This window comes from Vicia villosa, linkage group LG5, assembly GCF_029867415.1.
Source record: "Vicia villosa cultivar HV-30 ecotype Madison, WI linkage group LG5, Vvil1.0, whole genome shotgun sequence".
NCBI lineage: Eukaryota > Viridiplantae > Streptophyta > Magnoliopsida > Fabales > Fabaceae > Vicia > Vicia villosa.
Window position 1 is genome coordinate 28,345,521 of NC_081184.1, and position 17,944 is coordinate 28,363,464.

The 17,944-nt window shown below is 36.3% G+C and overlaps 1 protein-coding gene across 1 annotated transcript; it reads right to left on the reverse strand.

Moving 5' to 3' along the window:
- Positions 1-16,400: 16,400 nt before the first annotated feature.
- On the reverse strand, positions 16,401-17,531 carry LOC131604428 (uncharacterized). Its single transcript, XM_058876869.1, has one exon. It carries the CDS (start codon positions 17,529-17,531, stop codon positions 16,401-16,403), a length of 1,131 nt encoding a protein of 376 aa, XP_058732852.1.
- Positions 17,532-17,944: the final 413 nt, after the last annotated feature.

Genomic DNA, 17,944 nt, shown 5'->3' on the forward strand with positions numbered 1-17,944 from the left:
TCGTGGGATAGAATGGTAGGTGCTAAATCTGAAGGTGGCTTAGGTTTCCGTGATCTGAAGTCTTTTAATATGGCTATGGTGGCGAAGAGAGGGTGGCATCTCTTGTCAAAGCCCCACTCACTGGTTTCTAGAATCTATAAAGCAAGGTATTATCCTCAAACGTCGTTCTTTGATGCTAAGTTGTGTAATAATCCTAGTTTTGTATGGAGAAGTATTTGGCAAGCTCGAAAGATTTTATCTCTTGGTTGTAGGTTGAGCATTGGTGATGGTAGGAATATACCTGTGATGGGTGCCCCGTGGATTAGAGGAGGGAGTGAAGGCATGGTGAAAGGTCCCCAACGTCAAGGTGTGTATGATCTCACTGTTAACGATATATTGTCTAATGATGGTAAATTTTGGAACATACCTTTAATTCGGGATTTGTTTGATTTTATAGTTTTGAAAGATATTACACAAACCCCGTTGGTGGATGATGTCTCGGAAGATAAATGGGTTTGGAAAGAGGAGCAAAATGGTTGTTATAGTGTTCGGTCGGGGTATAGATTGTGGGTAAAGGAGTATGGAACGCCGGGTTTTAGCGGCGTGAATGGAGATTGGCGTAGCCTTTGGAATATCAAAGCCCCTCCCAGAGTGAAACACCTTCTTTGGAGGATTTGTCGGGATTGTCTCCCGACTAGAACAAGGTTACAACAATATCATGTTTCTTGCCCGATAGAGTGTCTGTTTTGTAGTCATCAAGTGGAAGACTCTTGGCATGTTTTCTTTGGGTGTAGTATTACTAATCAGAGTTGGCGGGCAGCAGGTTTGTCTCATATTATTGATTCCCGTTTTCATACTTTTCTTGATGCTTCTTCTTTAATTCTGGACATTTGTAGTCGGGAGGATAGTTTGGTGGCGGGGAGAGTTGCTATGCTGATTGATATTCTGTGGAGAAACCGTAATAACATGATTTGGAATAATGAGAGTGAGGCGTATACTAAACTTGGGTTGAATGCTTTTTGTAGTTGGCAAGAATGGTTTATGCCTCAAGAAAGTAGTGTCCGGGAGCAGACTCACCAACCTATTGTTAGTTGGAATCCACCGTTAATTGGAAGGTTGAAATGCAATGTTGATGCGGGTTTTAATGTTATTCGGGGTACCACAAATAGAGGTTGGTGCATAAGAGACCATATGGGAATTTTTGTCTATGCCGGTGCAGCTTGGGATTTTGCTTCATTCCCAATTCTAGAAGCGGAAGCGTTGGCTCTCAAAGAAGCTATCCAGTGTGTTATTGATCTTAATTTAGAGAATGTTACCTTTGAGAGTGATTCTCAAAATACGGTTTATGTCATCCATAGCGATGTGGTTGGGTCCTCTGATTTTAGTGCTATTATTTTGTCTATCCGTAGGTTATTGTTTAATTGTCCTAACTTTGAGGTAAAGTTTGTAAAGCGCCAAGCGAATTCGGTTGCTCACGCCATCACGAAGGCGGCCGATTCTTGGACTAGGCGTAGTTTCTTTCATTTGACACCTCCTTGTATTGAATCCTTACTTGTTAATGATATGAGTTGATTTTCCTTTGGTCAAAAAAAAATTAATCATCTAAGTTGTGTTCAAATTTATGTGACTTTTAAGTGTTTTAAATTTTTAATATACAAAAATTATTCAAACATAAATTTAAAAAATTGTATTTAAAACTATTTCCTTAAATCTATGTTAGAAGGAGTCACTACAAAAAAACTCATCTCCAGCGACATATTTAGCGACGTGCAGAACACGTGGCTAATAAATGCTTGTTGCGACGTGAATACAACGTCGCCATCTATATTTTAATATTAATTTACTTTACAGTATTAAAGTGGTTGGGAGTCAGACATGGGGTTGTGTGAAAAACAGTTGCGACGTGGGTTGCACGTCGCTACATTAATTACATAAATTAATTCATCACACCCCATAGTATTGTTAGATCTCTTATACGAAATGGATAGTATATCAATTATAATTTTTTTTAATAAAATAGTCAAACACTTATTTTAACCAAACATGATTAAAATTAAAAGTTAACGCTCAGTTATTGACGGAATAATTTTAAAAACAAAGTAACGTTTATTAGAAAAGAAAGTTGTTCTTATGATTACTCGTTTTAAATACAATTTTTAAATCTATGTTTGAATAATTTGTGTATATTAAAAATTTAAAACACTTAAAAGTCACATAAATTTAAACACAACTTAGATGATTAATTCAAAAATACATACTATATTTGAAAATTAGAAAAAAATGAGGTCTAAAATCGGGATTTAAATTAATCGATCCGTTTATTGTATACAAACCTTTATTAAACTCTAATTAAAATTTTCGAAATATTTTCTTGAAACAAGTGCACGAAAAAGGAGGGAGTTTTCTGTTACTAGTTAACAAATTAATGCTTAGTTTTTCAAAAAATTTATCATGACTAGCGTTCAAACGGGCACTCTCGTGCCCGTTTGTCCGCTTTTTTAATGCGCACAACGTCAAAATATAAATAAATATTTTTGTGTAAATTTTGTGATATGCATTCTCATATTGGTTTCTCTGCTCTTTTTATCCCGCACATATAAAAATATCTCTCTCATTCCCTCCCTCCAAATACCTACTAAAAATTGTAAATAAAAAATAATAGTTCTTCTAAATTGTGAGCAATACCGTTTTGGAGGGACAATAGTGCGGGTTATCACACATGATCCAAAAGTTGTCATAGTTAAATTATAACTAAATATGCTCTCATAAAATATTGTGACAGATAAATTGTGTTTAAACATGACCTATAGTGTCTAAATTAGGTTAGTAGTACGTCTAAAGTACCTCCTTAAGTTGTCTGTTTGGACTTTGTATAAGGTATCATCTGATGGTAACTCTATACAAATTGATTTTACGTTAGCTCGTATTTTAACTATTTATGTTACACCATTTTTTTAGACACATACATAGCATATCATGTTTATTTGCTTTTGGAAGAGTTTAGTATTATTTTTTCAAAATTTGTTTCATGAGAAGATGGAGGATAGTCGAAAAGTCTTTAAATATCTAACAAAATAATATATCATGAAAAATTGTGAAGGATCTTAAGTCCCTCATTGTTGATCTATAAAATTTGGCGTTAACGACTCAAGTGTTTATTTGTCTGCTTTTTGTAATACGCACTCACGTGAAAATATAAACGATACTTTTTATGTTTAAATTTCTTTAATATAATGTGTATCATGTCTAATTTTTCTATCAACGAATTTCCTAAAAAAAATAGAGCATTACAATATTCTTAAACATGATATTTTTAAGTATCACGGAAATTTTCATTTATCACTTCGTTAAAATTTTCGTCAAGAAGTAATAACTTTGTTATTAACATTATAATGAGATAATGTCATCATTATTATATGTCTTTTCCGCTTTTTCAATGTTCACATGCGACAAAACATAAATATATTTTTTATTCAATTTTTGTCTAATCTTTTATTCAACTTTCAATTCTCTCTCTCTCACTTCAAATTCAATCATACTCATTATGCCACATGATGGTTATTTAGGGGTAATAATCGAACAAATATAAGCCAACCTGAATTCTTGAATCGCCTTTATAAATAGCTATAGATTTATGCAAATGAACTATATTCTCTCTCTCAATGGAACTCAATCATAAATAAATTAAGAGAAAATAGAATATATGATAGTTAATAGTGTAAATTAAATTTACATAGTCAACCAATCACCATCATGTATTCCACTAAATCAGACTGTATTTTGGAAGTTAGAGCACCCACATCTATCATATTCATTTCAGTTCTTTAAATGAGTCACACTCAATTTTTTATATTATATTACACTTTCAAATAATTTAAACAACTCACCTATGTTTTTCAAATATCCATACAATCCATCAAAAACTTTAAAATGGACCCCACTATACCCCACAATATATTCCAATAATTTGTGTATCCGATTGTAATTGTCATTTTTTATTTAAAAAAAATAAAGAAAAATGGACAATTGTGATAGAGCACCGTGCTGTACTGCACCCACGTTTGTGTATTAGAGAACACAATTATTAGGCGAACATCAAATATTTCTGACATGATAGCTTTGGGTAAAGTGTAGGAACGGTAAAAAGTTGCCGATAATTATGCTCTTAATGGCATGACACGGCTGAATGATGAATTTCTATTGAACAACAATATAAAACTATTTTACACTATCAATACATAACCAATAAACTCACAAATTAATATACTTGTATTCTTACAAACAATTACTACTTCTTATAGCAGTATTATAGTTGATAAGTTTTTTCTATATAAATTTTTAGTGCTACATTCTCTTCCATAGTTGTCTCTTTTTTCTTCTTTTCATCCTTCCCATTTCTATATAATTAAAAGGAGATTAAGTAACAACAAAGACAAAGAAAATATGTGAACAATGTAATGTCTGCATTTTTCAAAATCGTGAATAAAATAAAATTCAAGACAAATATAAGAAAAATAAACGGTTAATGAATTTTTTGGTCCCTCTAAATATTCCAGATTTTGTTTTTAGTCCCTCTAAATTTTTTCTTCAAAGAATAGTCCTTCTAAAATTTTTCATTCACACTTTTAGTCTCTCCTGCTAACATCCGTTAACAGGGCTGACGTGGCACTACCACGTGGTACTGCCAGCGTGACAAAGATGCTGACATGGATGCCACGTGACATTTGGTTCCCATTTTATATTTTTTATATCTATTTATAGCAACAGAAATTCAGTCGCAAAATCCGTTGCAAACATGAACATCATATAATAGCCCAGAATTTGTAGCTAATCCGTAGCTAATTTGTAACTAATTCCTAGCTAATTCAAAGACATCATATTTATGACCTAGAATTTGTTTTTTTTCATGATTTTTTATAAGAAATTTTATCACATAATAAGGATATCTCTCACAATTTTTTTTTGTTGACTTGAGATGAATTAAATATGAGTATTTTTATGACTCGATTTTCTTTAAAACGTTAGCATATGCTTTATTTTTAGGCTATTATTTTTCAGGGAGTTATATCATAACATATATAAAATATCTGCAAATTTTCATGGCATTTCGAATAAGTCTCGGTTTATTTTGATTTTTTGATCAAAACACGTATAAATGTTTTTTTTTTCAAGTGACGAAATGAGAAATTTAACCATATTGACTGTAAAATGACTGAGATGCTTTACTTTTTTTCAACATTAGTGTATCAAATTATAAGGGTCTCTCCCACAAAAATTGTTTTTTTTTTTAATTTTGTATGAGGCTAATTAAATACGAATTTTTAAGCGCAGGTATTTCACGAAACGGAACAACGTAATATTGGAATATTATTGATTTTTTAACTAATATTTTGCAAGAAATTAGATGATAACACATAATAATTATCTGCAAAGTTTCATGACATTTAGCATAAGTCTCGATTTATTTTGAATTTCTGATCGAAACACATATATGTGTTTTGATAAAAAAATCAAAATAAATAGAAACTTATTCAAAATTCCATGAAAATTTGCAGATATATGTTATGATATAACTCCACGAAAAATAATAGCCTAAAAATCAATCATATGCTAACGTTTTCCTTCTTTCCGTTTTAAAGAAAATCGACTCGTAAAAAAATTCATATTTAATTCATCTCAAGTAAAAAAAAAAATTGTGAGAGATATCCTTATAATGTGATAAAATTTCTTGTAAAAAATCATGAAAAAAAACAAATTCTAGGTCATAAAAATGATGTCTTTGAATTAGCTGAAATTAGATACAAACTAGTTCTATGGCCCGTGCGTTGCACGGGTTTGATTAGAATTTTGATCTTAATAATTTATATATAAAAATTATATCATATACTTAAATGTATTTTTAAATTATATTAAATATAAACAAAATTTAAAATATATGAGAATTCCTAATAATTTATATATATATATATATATATATATATATATATATATATATATATATATATATATATATATATATATATATATATATATATATATATATATATATATATATAATTTTAATTATGTTCTATAAATTTGAAAGATTTCACATATTTACGTGAATAATGCAATATTATAAAAAATGTTATATTAAATTATTTATAGATAAATATTTATGATTAATCATTAAATTCATAATACATATAATACATATAAGAGTATATCAATCTAAATTTCAGTTATTCTTTTAGTATTATTCTATAACTTCTAAAACCTAAGATTTCTTTATTCAATGTCATGTCCAAAAAAAGTTTTAAATCGTATATTCTATATATATTTTTTTAAAATAAATCATATTATATCTTATTATATTGATTTTTATTTGGTGTTCCTATATTAATCAAGTAACTTCATCCATATTTTTATGATTTTTTTGTTTGTTTATTATTGTGGAAGAGATATGTTCTTACTTGGTTAATGGATTTTTTATTAATACTATTATTTATTATAGGTTAACCATCTTAATAAATTAATTATTTTCACTGTAATATTTTTTTTGGAAAGAAATTACTTTATTAAATTCCAAAAACAAGTAATACATGCCGATCAAAGATCCAGGCCTCAACAAAACAAGACAACTAAAAGCTCAGTTTTCAACTACTACTACTAGCATTTACATGATTCCTTAGTTTGCTAGATAGCTTACTTCTAATACTAACTCTTTCTTGAATCCTGTGAATGATATCCAGACTAGGACTAACCAAATTGAAGATCATATCATTTCTCAAAAGCCAGATTTGATACATAGTTTCAGCAAGGTTAATACGCAACAATTCTCTTCTCCACCCTTTTTTGGACAGCTCCACGATAAGCCATTTCTTTTCATTGTCCCAGTTCATGTTCTGTCGATGATAACCATTCCAAACTAACATATGTCTCCACACTGTACCTGAAAAAGCACAGTCAAAATATAGATGATCCAGTGTTTCATGTTGCAAGCAAAAACAGCAATGACTGTCATTGATCATCCCAAAGCGCATAAGTCTATCCTTGGTGGACAGTCTCCCCCACAAACCAAGCCAAAGGATAAATTTGGCCCTAGGACTGGCTCGATTCTGATAGAACAGATGTCTCCAAGGCACCACACTGCTCTCCCCACATATACTCTTATAGTTGGCAGTAGTGTTGAAAATTTTTGTACTATTAGCTTTCTCTCATGCCTCATTATTCTGAGTATACACCCTACACTTCAAGATACTGTTTAACATCCATGAGCTGGTATGTAAAACACTCCATTGAAGAACAGGTTTACCTTTTAGGAAGTAAGTGTCAAGTCATCTTATCCAAAGCTTGTCCTCCTTGTTATGAATGTTCCATAATAATTTCAGAATAGCTGCTTTATTCCATACGACCAGTTTCCTGAAGTTGAGGCCACCAGCATTCTTAGGCTCACAAACATTGTCCCAAGCTACCAAAGCCTTCCTACCATCAGCTTTAGCAGACCATAAAAAGTTCCTACAAATTGCTTCAATTTTCTGTATAACCTTCTTAGGTAGAGGAAATACACTCATCCAATAGCTAGTAATAGATAGAAGAACACTTTGCACAAGCTGTTGTCTACCAGCATAACTCAGAAACTTAACCGACCAATGCTGAATCCTCATCATCATTCTATCAATCAGGGGTTGGCATTGTGCCACAGAGATTTTCCTACTTGTTAACGGCACTCCCAAATATCTAATAGGAAGCTTACCTTCACCACATCCAGTAGCACTCCTGATAGCTTGTTGCTCTTCCATTCCCACACCTCCTAAGAAAACCTTACATTTGTCAGGATTTGCAGTCAGCCCAGTTTCCTCAGAGAAGCCATGGAAAACTTTCATCATAGTCTGGACAGAAAGACCATCCCCTCTAGTAAACAGCATGAGATCATCAGCAAAACAAATATTGGTGATGTTCAGCTTTGCACATCTAGGATGATACTTAAAATCCTTATTATGTTTGAGTTCCAGCATACACCTATGGAGATACTCCATAACCAGCACAAACAATAGAGGAGATACAGGGTCACCCTGTCTCAGACCCCTATTAGCTTGTAGGATATCACTTACTTGCCCATTGATCACATATCTGTATGAAACTGTTCTAACAGCAAGCATAATCCAATCAATGAATTGAGTGGGAAAACTCATCTCTGCCATAATTGTTTCCAGAGCATCCCAGCAAACCGTGTCATAAGCTTTTTGTAGATCAATCTGGATAGTGCATCTAGGAGATATGTGCTTTCTATTATAACCTCGAATCAATTCATGTGTCAGAATAATGTTATCATGTATACTCCTACCAGCCATAAAAGCTGTTTGACTATCATGGACAACAGTGTGGATTACCTTGCTCAGCCTAGAAGTTAAGATTCTTGATATGAGTTTGTATATAGTTGAACAACAAGCAATAGGTCTCATTTCTCTCATGGTAGAAGCATCCTTATGCTTAGGAATCAGTGTCACTAGGGCACAGTTGGCAGCTTTGTACAGTCTCTTATTTCCAAAAAAATCATGAACTGCATCAATGACATCTCTCTTGATAATGTTCCATCCTGATTTGAAGAATTTACCATTAAATCCATCCAGTCCAGGTGCCTTACTATCTCCCATACCTTTAAGGGCCTGCCATATCTCTTCCTCAGTCACAACTTGAGTTAGAGATATTTGTTGCTCTCTATTCAGCTGGGGACCTTTCCTCAGTATGCTGATATTGACTTGCCTTCGATTCTGGCTTTCAGTACCAATCAGATTCTTGTAAAAATCGAGCACTTCTTTTTCTAACTCCTTATACTCAGTCACTGTCTTCCCATGTTGGTTCTTTAGGCTAAGGATAATCTTTTGTTTATTTTTTGCCTTGAGGTTGGCAAAGAAATTGATAGGAAAATAGCAAGTGTACTATTTTTGCCTATGTAGTAGTAATGGGAAAATCCCAAGTATCGAATCTCAAGGACTGCTTGACGATATAGAGTTTTATCAGTGTTTCAATTAAACAAAAGTTCAAAAGGTTGTTTTGATTGGTTTTGCAAATAAAGTAAATAAACAGAATAATAGAACGATGAACAGAGATGAGTAGATTGCTAGGGACGGTGAATGATTCTTCATGCAACGAATTTTCTGTCTTAATACAATAACATGCTTTTCATAGTTAATTACCGGTTCTTTAGAGTATCTAATCCTAAGGCCTTAGTGAAAAGATCTTTGACCTCACAACCTAATTACTATGTCCATAGACAATTACGGTTATGATCAAGCATTCCAATAACAAGAAATTCCGGTTACAATATGATATCCCTAGTCCTAGGTGATATAAATATTATATGTTCTTAATCGTGTCCACAAATAATATGCCGTCCAGCTACACTATTCATTCATATTCAGAATCCGTTTTTCCGACGGATAAAGCATTATTAACGGATGAAGAACAAATTAACAAATATGAAAAGTAAAATAGTTATTGCATCAATTGAATAAATTCATCACAATCAGAATCAGGGTCACCCCCCTAGCAATGGGGGGTTTAGCTACTCATGAAAATAACAAAAACCATAGTGTAAATTGTAGACATTACAGATAAATGAAGGAAATCCAATCTTCAATGGCAAAAGCTCATAGAAATCTTCAATCCTTGCATAGAATCTGAGTTCTCCAGCCTTCTACAGTGTATTTTCGCTCCCAAATTCGTCGAACCCTTGTCCAAACGCAACCTCCTCCTTTTATTTCTGCCAAACTGGGCTTTTCAGCAAGAAAGCCCATTCTTTTACGTGCACACGCGTGTGGACACGCGTTTGGTGGCTGTGACACGCGTCCTGGGACGCGTCTTGGCAGGGGCAGGCATTCCTTTGTAATTCTGGCAGCTGGGACGCGTGTGGGCACGCGTCTGGCAGTCTGGGACGCGTCTGGGCACGCGTTTGGTGGCCTGGGACGCGTCTGGGCACACGTTTGGTCAGCAGACCTCAGCATTTCACTTCCACACGCGTTTGGGGACGCGTTTGAGCAGCAGGATGCACTTTCATAGGCTCCACACGCGTGTGGGGACGCGTTTGGCCAGGCCATGTGCTTTTTCATCAGTTCCTTCACGTTTCGCACTGATTTTCTCCACTTCATTCATCTGAGCCTACAAACACTTAAACACAAAACCAAAGCATAAAATGACGAATAATAAATTAAAACATAAAATAAAATACTTAAAGATAACTAAAAACAGCGGTAAAAATACGTGTGAAAACCACTGATCAAACTCCCCCAAACTTAAACCGTTGCTTGACCTCAAGCGACAATTACAAGAGTTAATGACCTTCAAGGCACATCGGTATTCATACGTGAGATATCCAGTTTTATTGATCAAGAAACAGTGGTCCGACATTCACATGACGCGACGAGTTTCTGCTCCCACTTTAAACCTTAAGCTCCCCTTTTCGATACCTCTCCAACTATGCTTTGCACTTAAGTCTCTTTCCGATTTTCCTCCTCTTTCATTCGGACAATCACATTAAGGCACTGTATTTCTCATGATAATCATCACATGCATGAGACAGATCAAGACTTTATATTTTCTTTTCTCTGGCACCAAACGAGCAGCATTTGCTACTTTCTTATTACCGATGAAATTTTCAAACTTTACAGTTGTATATTGTCCTTTTGGACGACGTTTGGGGATCAACCTCCTTTGGGCTGAATAACCGGGTAAGGGTTACCCAACTTAGCGAGCCGGTTGCCTTTTACCGCCTTTTCATCATTTGGTGCCAACCTTATATCCTTTATTTTTTTTTTCAACCAATCATCATGCATGTGAATCTGAATTATGCCAGACTGTATCAATAAACTACTCGAGGAGTACTTCTCAGGATACAAGTACTATGGTGCAAATCTACACGTTGGACTCGTATTTCATTTAAGGAACCAAGGGTGTTTAACCAAACCTCTTCTTGTCACATTATTCCGAACTTCCTGTCCTCAACCAATCCTCCCTTCATCTCTATATACTATTCCCGATCGCTCTTTAAGATCCAAACTCTTCAAAATTTAAAAATTTCGGTTAAAATTTGGGAGAATGATTTTGTAAGTCTTACACATATTATAGCAGCAAAATAAATTAAAAATGCAAAGAGTGAAACCTCCCCCAAACTTGAACAAAACATTGACCTCAATGTTTTAGAACAAGCCCGAGAGAGGTGACTCACAGAGGGTACTGCACTCCATAGCTTCCACTTGACATGCCCCTTTTATTTCCTGAAAATAAAACAAACAAACAGAGAAATTAATTATTAAAACTGTGGGTTGCCTCCCACGAAGCGCTTCGTTTAACGTCGCATGGCTCGACGGTCCATTACCCTTTATTATGGAGGGTATTTTCTATTCCACACCTGGTTGCTTTTCACCTCCGCAACCAAAAACTCATGAAGATGAAAGGCATGGACAACTTTTCCCTTCAATTCACTTACCACATTCTTCTTGACTTTCTTAGCCTTCTTCGGACTTTTGATAGCTTCATGAGTTGTTTCTACCCGAGATGCTATGCTTGAAACTTTTTCTTGGAGCTGCTCAGGCTTTTTGTCTTTTTTTTCACTTTCTGTCATACCACCAGAATTTTGATCATTCACAACCGCCCTATGTTTCTTAACTCCTAACATCTTCAAGGTTACTTCTTCATCAAAAGATCTCAGCGTTAGTGTCCCCTTTTCAATGTCGAGGTTGCAGCGACCTGTCGACAAAAATGGCCTCCCAAGAAGGATAGGAGTTTCTTCGTCTTCCGGAATGTCCATGACGTGGAAGTCCACGGGGAATACAAACTTATCCACTTCCACCAATACATCTTCTGCTACCCCATATGATTTCTTGATGGTGTGGTCGGCGAACCTTAACTGTGTCTTACTCTCACTAATCTTTTGCAACTCAAGCTTTTTAAAGATTGACAAAGGCATTAAACTCACACTAGAACCAGAATCGAGGAGTACCTTTTTAAAAGTTATGTTATTGATAGTGCATGGTATTGCCACCGCTCCCGGGTCTTTCCTCTTTATTGGGATCTTTCTTGCTGACGAGACTAAACCGCACTTCTCAGTTGCAATCTTTTGTTCTCCTTCCACTGATCTCTTTTTCGCCATCACCTCCTTCATAAATTTCCTATACAAGGGCATGTGCTCAAGTGCTTCAAAGAATGGTAGATTTACCTCTAGCCTTTTGAACAATTTAGTGAACTTCTCGAAGTCTTTCTCTTTTGACTTCTTCTTTGTCACTCTGGAAGGGAAAGGTAGTTTGATCGCCGGTTCAGCATCTTTCTTTTTTTCTTCAACTGGTTTAACCGGTGGTATCACAACTTCTGGCTCTTTCGAATTCTCTCTTATTTCTAGATCCACCTCTATTACCATAGGGTCATCTATTTCCTCTTTCTCTTTTTCTGATTCAGCCACCCTTTTGCTCCTTGTTGTAACAGCATTAATCTTCTCTTGATCTTTCGGATTTTTCACAGTTGCACTCGGAAAGTTACCTTGTGCCTGTAGAGTGATATGCTGTGCTATTTGACCCACCTGAACCTCTAGATTTTTTATTGAAGCTGTGGTGTTCCTATGGTTGTTTCTTGTCTCTTCTTGAAACTGAGAGCATTGTCCAGCCAATCTCTCGATAGCTACTTCCCACTCCGCCTTCTGAGGGCCTTGTTGTTGTTGTTGATCTTTCCAAGCGAAGTTGGGATGATTCTTCCACCCAGGATTATAGGTGTTAGAATAAGGATTATTTTGCCTCAGGAATTTGATTTCTTCAATTTGCTTGGGAGTCGCAACACAGCATACAGTTTGATGAGGACCATTGCAAATTTCACATATTACAGGTTGAGCTTGTTGCACTTGAGCCACCCGTTGTGTACCTATATTCATAGCCTTCAATCTTTTTTCAACTTCAGCCGATATCGCATCTTCAACTCGGATTTTTGAGGTTTCCAGCTTGAGGTCAATGATTCCTTCTGGTTTACTGGCACACCTATCATACAGCTCCAAATGCTCATTTGCAGCTATAGCTTCAATGATCTTGATGATACCAGAGGCTGTTGTGAAATTTGTTGAGCCTCCAGCTGCTGTGTCGATTAACTGCTTTGTTTTCATTCTGAGCCCATTGACAAATACTTGCATCTGTTCAGTCTTGTCCATATTATGAGTGGGACATGCTACTAGAATTCTTTTGAATCTTTTGTAAGCATCTCCTAAGGGCTCACCCTCCTTCTGCTTGAAGTTCAAAATGTCATACCTCTTTCTTATAAAGACCGAGGCGGGGAAATACTCATTCAAGAAAGCCTTCTCCATTTCTTCCCATGATGTGATACTGCCTGCTGGAAGAGAATAAAACCACTCTTCTGCTTCTTCGGCTAATGTGAACGGGAACATTCTCAGCTTCTTTGCTTCTTCTGTATGCCCTTCAATTTTTAGAGTTGTGCTCATGGTCAGAAATCTCTGCAGGTGCTTGTTTGCATCTTCATTTACCTTTCCGGTGAAAGGTTTCCTTTCAAGCTGATTGATTGTGCTTGGATGTAGTTGAAAATTTGCAGCATTTACCGGTTGGTTGACAATTGTTTGTCTTCCCCCCGGTGTGTTTGCAGCACCATAGTCACCAAGGAGTCTCTCAGGAGGAGGAGGATTTTCACCCATGGTTTCTTCTTCACTTTCAGACTCTGAATCGGAATGAACTGACACAATTTCCTCTTCAGGTTCCAGTTTAGCCAACCGAGCTTGTCTTCGCCTTGCGTGCAAAGTTCTTTCGATTTCTGCGTCAAAAAGAAATTCAGCTGAGGCCTTACCTCGCATACACAGATTAGACAAATATTAGAATTAGGAAAAATAACTAAAAAGTGCAGAAAATAAAATTTTAGTCGCAGAGCAACAAAATTTTAATTGAAATAAATCTAGAACTCTATAATCTTCGGCAGTCCCCGGCAACGGCGCCAAAAACTTGATAGGAAAATAGCAAGTGTACTATTTTTGCCTATGTAGTAGTAATGGGAAAATCCCAAGTATCGAATCTCAAGGACTGCTTGACGATATAGAGTTTTATCAGTGTTTCAATTAAACAAAAGTTCAAAAGGTTGTTTTGATTGGTTTTGCAAATAAAGTAAATAAACAGAATAATAGAACGATGAACAGAGATGAGTAGATTGCTAGGGACGGTGAATGATTCTTCATGCAACGAATTTTCTGTCTTAATACAATAACATGCTTTTCATAGTTAATTACCGGTTCTTTAGAGTATCTAATCCTAAGGCCTTAGTGAAAAGATCTTTGACCTCACAACCTAATTACTATGTCCATAGACAATTACGGTTATGATCAAGCATTCCAATAACAAGAAATTCCAGTTACAATATGATATCCCTAGTCCTAGGTGATATAAATATTATATGTTCTTAATCGTGTCCACAAATAATATGCCGTCCAGCTACACTATTCATTCATATTCAGAATCCGTTTTTCCGACGGATAAAGCATTATTAACGGATGAAGAACAAATTAACAAATATGAAAAGTAAAATAGTTATTGCATCAATTGAATAAATTCATCACAATCAGAATCAGGGTCACCCCCCTAGCAATGGGGGGTTTAGCTACTCATGAAAATAACAAAAACCATAGTGTAAATTGTAGACATTACAGATAAATGAAGGAAATCCAATCTTCAATGGCAAAAGCTCATAGAAATCTTCAATCCTTGCATAGAATCTGAGTTCTCCAGCCTTCTACAGTGTATTTTCGCTCCCAAATTCGTCGAACCCTTGTCCAAACGCAACCTCCTCCTTTTATTTCTGCCAAACTGGGCTTTTCAGCAAGAAAGCCCATTCTTTTACGTGCACACGCGTGTGGACACGCGTTTGGTGGCTGTGACACGCGTCCTGGGACGCGTCTTGGCAGGGGCAGGCATTCCTTTGTAATTCTGGCAGCTGGGACGCGTGTGGGCACGCGTCTGGCAGTCTGGGACGCGTCTGGGCACGCGTTTGGTGGCCTGGGACGCGTCTGGGCACACGTTTGGTCAGCAGACCTCAGCATTTCACTTCCACACGCGTTTGGGGACGCGTTTGAGCAGCAGGATGCACTTTCATAGGCTCCACACGCGTGTGGGGACGCGTTTGGCCAGGCCATGTGCTTTTTCATCAGTTCCTTCACGTTTCGCACTGATTTTCTCCACTTCATTCATCTGAGCCTACAAACACTTAAACACAAAACCAAAGCATAAAATGACGAATAATAAATTAAAACATAAAATAAAATACTTAAAGATAACTAAAAACAGCGGTAAAAATACGTGTGAAAACCACTGATCAGAAATAAGCATTGTTGCCATCCCCTAGTTGGATCCAATCAATTTTAGCCTTTTGCTTAAGAATTTTCTCTTCTATCTCTGTTTGCTTCAGCAGTTCCTCAGTCCAAAATTTCACTCTGCTGCAGTAATCCGGGTTCATTAAATCAGTCTGTAGAACCTGATGGGACTGGTCAAGCTTGTTCCTAGTCTCATTGATTTTCAGCACTTCATCCGTAGTACTCTTATTAAGCTCTTTCATAACATGTTACAGTCTTAACAATTTCTTCCAAAGTCTGTACATAGGGTTGCCTATAATCTCCTGTTGCCAATTTTCCCTCAACCTCTCCATATAATCTGGCCTCTCAGTCACCACATTTAGAAATTGGAATCTTTTCCTTTGAAATCCAACAGGCCTGTTTGGTTCCAAGCTGAGCTTCAGTGGGGAATGGTCAGAGATGTGAGGATTCAGAATCTCAATAATACTTCCAGGGAAAGTTGTAAACCATTGACTGTTGCAAAGGGCTCTGTCGATCCTAGAATAGATTAAACCATCCGCATGTTTGTTTGACCAAGTGAAGTGAGGACCTTTAGTGTCATGCTCAAAGATGCCCAGGTTCTCCATCAAGATTTCCAGATCTATGTATTCAGATTCATGTACCTCTGAACCACCAATCCTATCATTGCACTTTAAAACATTATTAAAGTCGCCAATGATAATCCAAGGTTGATCTATCATGTTACCAATCCTCTGCAGATCATTCCATAGAATCCTTCTATTGCTCAACTGATTCTGTGCATAGATGATGGTTAAGTAATGGGAGAACTCACCCCTACTATTAGAAACCTCACTGTGCAGATATTGATCCGATGCTCCCAGAGACTTAATCTTCCACAAGCTATCATCCCAGCCTAGCCAGATTCTACCATTAGGGTGATGTCCATAATTATCCATTAACTGCCAGTCTAATCCCAGCTGTTTTCTAATAGTCTCTTTATTACTAACTTTTACTCTAGTTTCAATAAGAGCAGCATAACTAACCTTATTATTCTTGAGGTGGGCTCCTACCTCCATGCACCTAGCATGTTTATTTAGCCCTCTAACATTCCAACTAAGCATCATGGTACGGGGTAGGGTGTGGAACATTCACCTTGGTTCAAAGGATCAAAACCATTTGTACAGTTCACCTCAATTTGTGAAATTGGCTCTTTACCCCTATTTCTACTAGCAGTTCTAACTGGTATCCATTCCTCCTCATTCTCAGCAGGGTTCTTACTATTCTGATTTCCAGTCTGAACATTCTCCTTAGGTACAACTTGTTGAGTAACAACTTGTTTCTGTACATAAACCTGTTTCTGTTTCTCAATTTTTTGCTTGCATACATGGCCCACTTTTTTGCACGGAGTACAGAAAGGTGGCTCCCACTCGTAATCCACTTGTTGTATCAATTTTTCCCCTGTGGGATCTCTTATGGTGATGTGCTTCTTAAGTTCCTTGGTGACATCAACCTCAACAAGAACCCTAGCATAAGATACCCTGAGTTTCTTTGATGTGCACTCATCCGTCATTAGAGGTTTCCCAATCGCGCTTGCTATCTTCCCCATACTTCTCTCTCCCCAATATATCAGCGGCAGTTGGGGAAACATCACCCAAATCGGCAGAACCCTGAGAATATCATCGTGCAAGGTGAATTTGGGATTCCAGTCATGGAGTAACACTGGCTTCTTGTGTATTGTATAAGGACCTCTCATGAACACAGCTGTTTTATCCTCGCTGCTCTTGAATCGAATAAGGAAATAGCCTTCCTCGTTGTAGTAGAGCTCTGGCATAGCCACAAAGTTCCACGTCGTATTCATAAACTTCCTGACTGCATTCATTGATAGCTCCTCACCAATTGCATACATGATAAGCACATTTTCCCAGAAGTGTTTCTCAGAGGCAACATCTTGTTCTTCAATATGCACTTCCATCTCCCCATTGACAAGCATTGGTGCCGTATATTCAATGATACTCCCATTCGATGCTAGTCTGTTTCCTTTTATGATGTCCACCCAAGGTTTAGGTGGTTCATCAGCAACCCTTTCTAATTTCTCTTCTGCAATTGTTTCCAGAACCGGTCCTGTAGTCACTTTGATCACATCTGCACCTGTAGTACTGGTATTCTTAGGAGAGCTTGGTGTTGACGAGAAAACTCTAACACTCGCCGGAGGAGTCATCGCCACCTTCTTCTTTGGCCGGCCACGACCCATACCCAAATCTCACGTTAGCAGGTAGCCTACAAATCCACCGTAGAGGTCCCTATCCCTAAGGCTAGGAGTTTAAACCAACTACACTGAATCTCCAGATCCACCTCTAACCCAGAAACCGTTGTTCACCGCTTATGCACTCGCCGGAAAATCGCAACCCTAGCAGATAGACTCGCCGGAAATCGCAACCCTTATTTTCACTGTAATATTAAAATTAAAGAAAAAATAATTTTGTAAATTAAAATAAAACTTTAAAGAGTTTTTTTAAAATTTTATAGCATTAATGATTTTAAAACTTATTAATTTCAGTTATTAATTTTTTAGTGAAGTTTTCTTAGTTTTTTTATTAAATAGTGATATTTTGATTCTTAAATATACTTTTATGATTAAAAAAATTGTAGATTAGTCCTCATATT